This window comes from Lathyrus oleraceus, chromosome 2 (assembly GCF_024323335.1).
Source record: "Lathyrus oleraceus cultivar Zhongwan6 chromosome 2, CAAS_Psat_ZW6_1.0, whole genome shotgun sequence".
Lineage (NCBI taxonomy): Eukaryota > Viridiplantae > Streptophyta > Magnoliopsida > Fabales > Fabaceae > Lathyrus > Lathyrus oleraceus.
In genome coordinates, this window is record NC_066580.1 from 221,317,871 (window position 1) to 221,319,539 (window position 1,669).

Below are 1,669 nucleotides of genomic sequence, written 5' to 3' on the forward strand. Positions count from 1 at the left end.
GATTTTATCAATGTGAGGACGTTTACCATAGTTATTTTGGTAATTTTGGCATTGACCTTGACTCCATTTATCACGAGCATTTTGAGCAGGTTGAGCCATTGCGGGTTGTTGATCATGATTATGCGGTTGATACTAGACAGGAGGTTGTTGATACTGGGCAGAAGCACTATATGGATAAGGATAATACGATATATGAGCAATAAGAGCCTGTTACTGAGGGTGAACATTTTCCGCCACATCACTTGTCTCACCTTCTTTCTTCTTCGAAAAGCTACCTTGTGGTTTCTTATTCACAGCTGGCTGAGAAACAATATCCGTAATTTTTCTAGATTTAACCCCATTCTCAATTATTTCTCCGATGGTCACAATATCTGCAAATATGGATGGGGAGCTACCAATCATCTTCTCAAAATACAACCCCTGTAGGGTACCCATAAATATGTCAATTAGTTCATTGTTAGATAAAGCCGGACTGACCCAAGAAGCCATTTCAGGCCACCTATAAGCATACTCTTTAAACGTTTCATTATACTTCTGAGATTGATTATGCAATTCCAACCTATTTGGCGCCATATCTAAATGGTACTTATATTATTTATGGAACGCTTCAGATAAGTCTCTCCACGACCTGATTTTGGTATGTTCCAAACTCATGTACAAATCCAAGGAAGCCCCTGAAAGACCGTCTTGGAAACAATGAATCAGTAAGTCATTGTTATCAATGTAGGATGCCATCTTTCTGCAATACATCGTGACATGACTCCGAGGACAGCTCAATCCTCTGTATTTTGGAAAATCTAGTATCTTGAACTTTTGAGGAAGCACCACATTTGGAACCAAACACAAGTCTCTAGCATCCATACCGAAAGCTGAGAAACCCTCTATAGCCCTGATTTTGTCGTCTAGCATATGATAGTCCGCTGGCCTATCCAGAATAACATTTGAAATAACGATCTGACTAGCTGGTCAAGAAACATCCTGAACATATGCCTGAGTAGGAACTGACTGAGGAGCAAAAAACATATGAGGAGGATAATAAAAACCATGAGGGACGATTTGAGGAACAACATTCATAACCTGAGAGAATTGCCCTTCATTCTGAGCATTAGGAGCTAGAGGTGCCCCAAATTGCACATACTGAAGTGCAGGATTGACAGGTACATAAGGCATCATGGCCACAGATGTTGCCCTAGGATAGGCATTATGAGTATCTTGATACTAGTTTTGGCTCGCAGGCTGAGCTTCCTGGGAAGGAATATGGAAGTGGAGGCGCGAGCCCCGTTATTCAGCGTCATTGTCAGGGGTGTCAGCATGAACCTAACCTTGAAGATTCTCAGGGTTTCTAGCACCAACCATATGAGGAGATTGAAATGTGGGCATACCCCAAGGAAAAAGCAGAATTCCCAACAGCAGAAGGGGTAGCAAGAGCTTGGTGCAGAATGAAGACATCTCCATTGGTAAACTAAGAAGCAAAGTTTGGGGCATTCCCTATGGATAGGAAGCAACAAGCCTATTGGAAGTAGATGGGAAGATAGGATGATTCACTGCAGGTGGCACCACTGTCTCGACAGGAGTCTCAATAGTGGCAACAACGTCAGTAGCAGAAGTAGTCACCATAACAACATTGGTGACAACAGCAGTAGTAGGATTCGTAGAGGTAGAAGCCCTC

General features: G+C 42.4%; 1 protein-coding gene across 1 annotated transcript; it reads right to left on the reverse strand.

Moving 5' to 3' along the window:
• Positions 1-210: 210 nt before the first annotated feature.
• On the reverse strand, positions 211-1,173 carry LOC127122662 (uncharacterized). The gene is made up of 4 exons (XM_051052962.1): positions 1,044-1,173; positions 659-962; positions 478-559; positions 211-420 (listed from the first exon to the last, which is right to left on the reverse strand). Exons 1-4 carry the CDS (start codon positions 1,171-1,173, stop codon positions 211-213), a joined length of 726 nt encoding a protein of 241 aa, XP_050908919.1.
• Between the last annotated feature and the right edge of the window lie 496 nt (positions 1,174-1,669).

Bases quoted from the DNA above. Each gene is read 5' to 3' on its own strand.
- LOC127122662 (XM_051052962.1), bottom strand. From the start codon at position 1,173: ATGATGCCTTATGTACCTGTCAATCCTGCACTTCAGTATGTGCAATTT. The intron at 963-1,043 runs GTTTTTATTATC...TTTCTTGACCAG, and splicing joins TCCTCAAATCGTCCCTCATG to CTAGTCAGATCGTTATTTCA. The intron at 560-658 runs GTACATGAGTTT...GGCGCCAAATAG, and splicing joins TCAGGGGCTTCCTTGGATTT to GTTGGAATTGCATAATCAAT.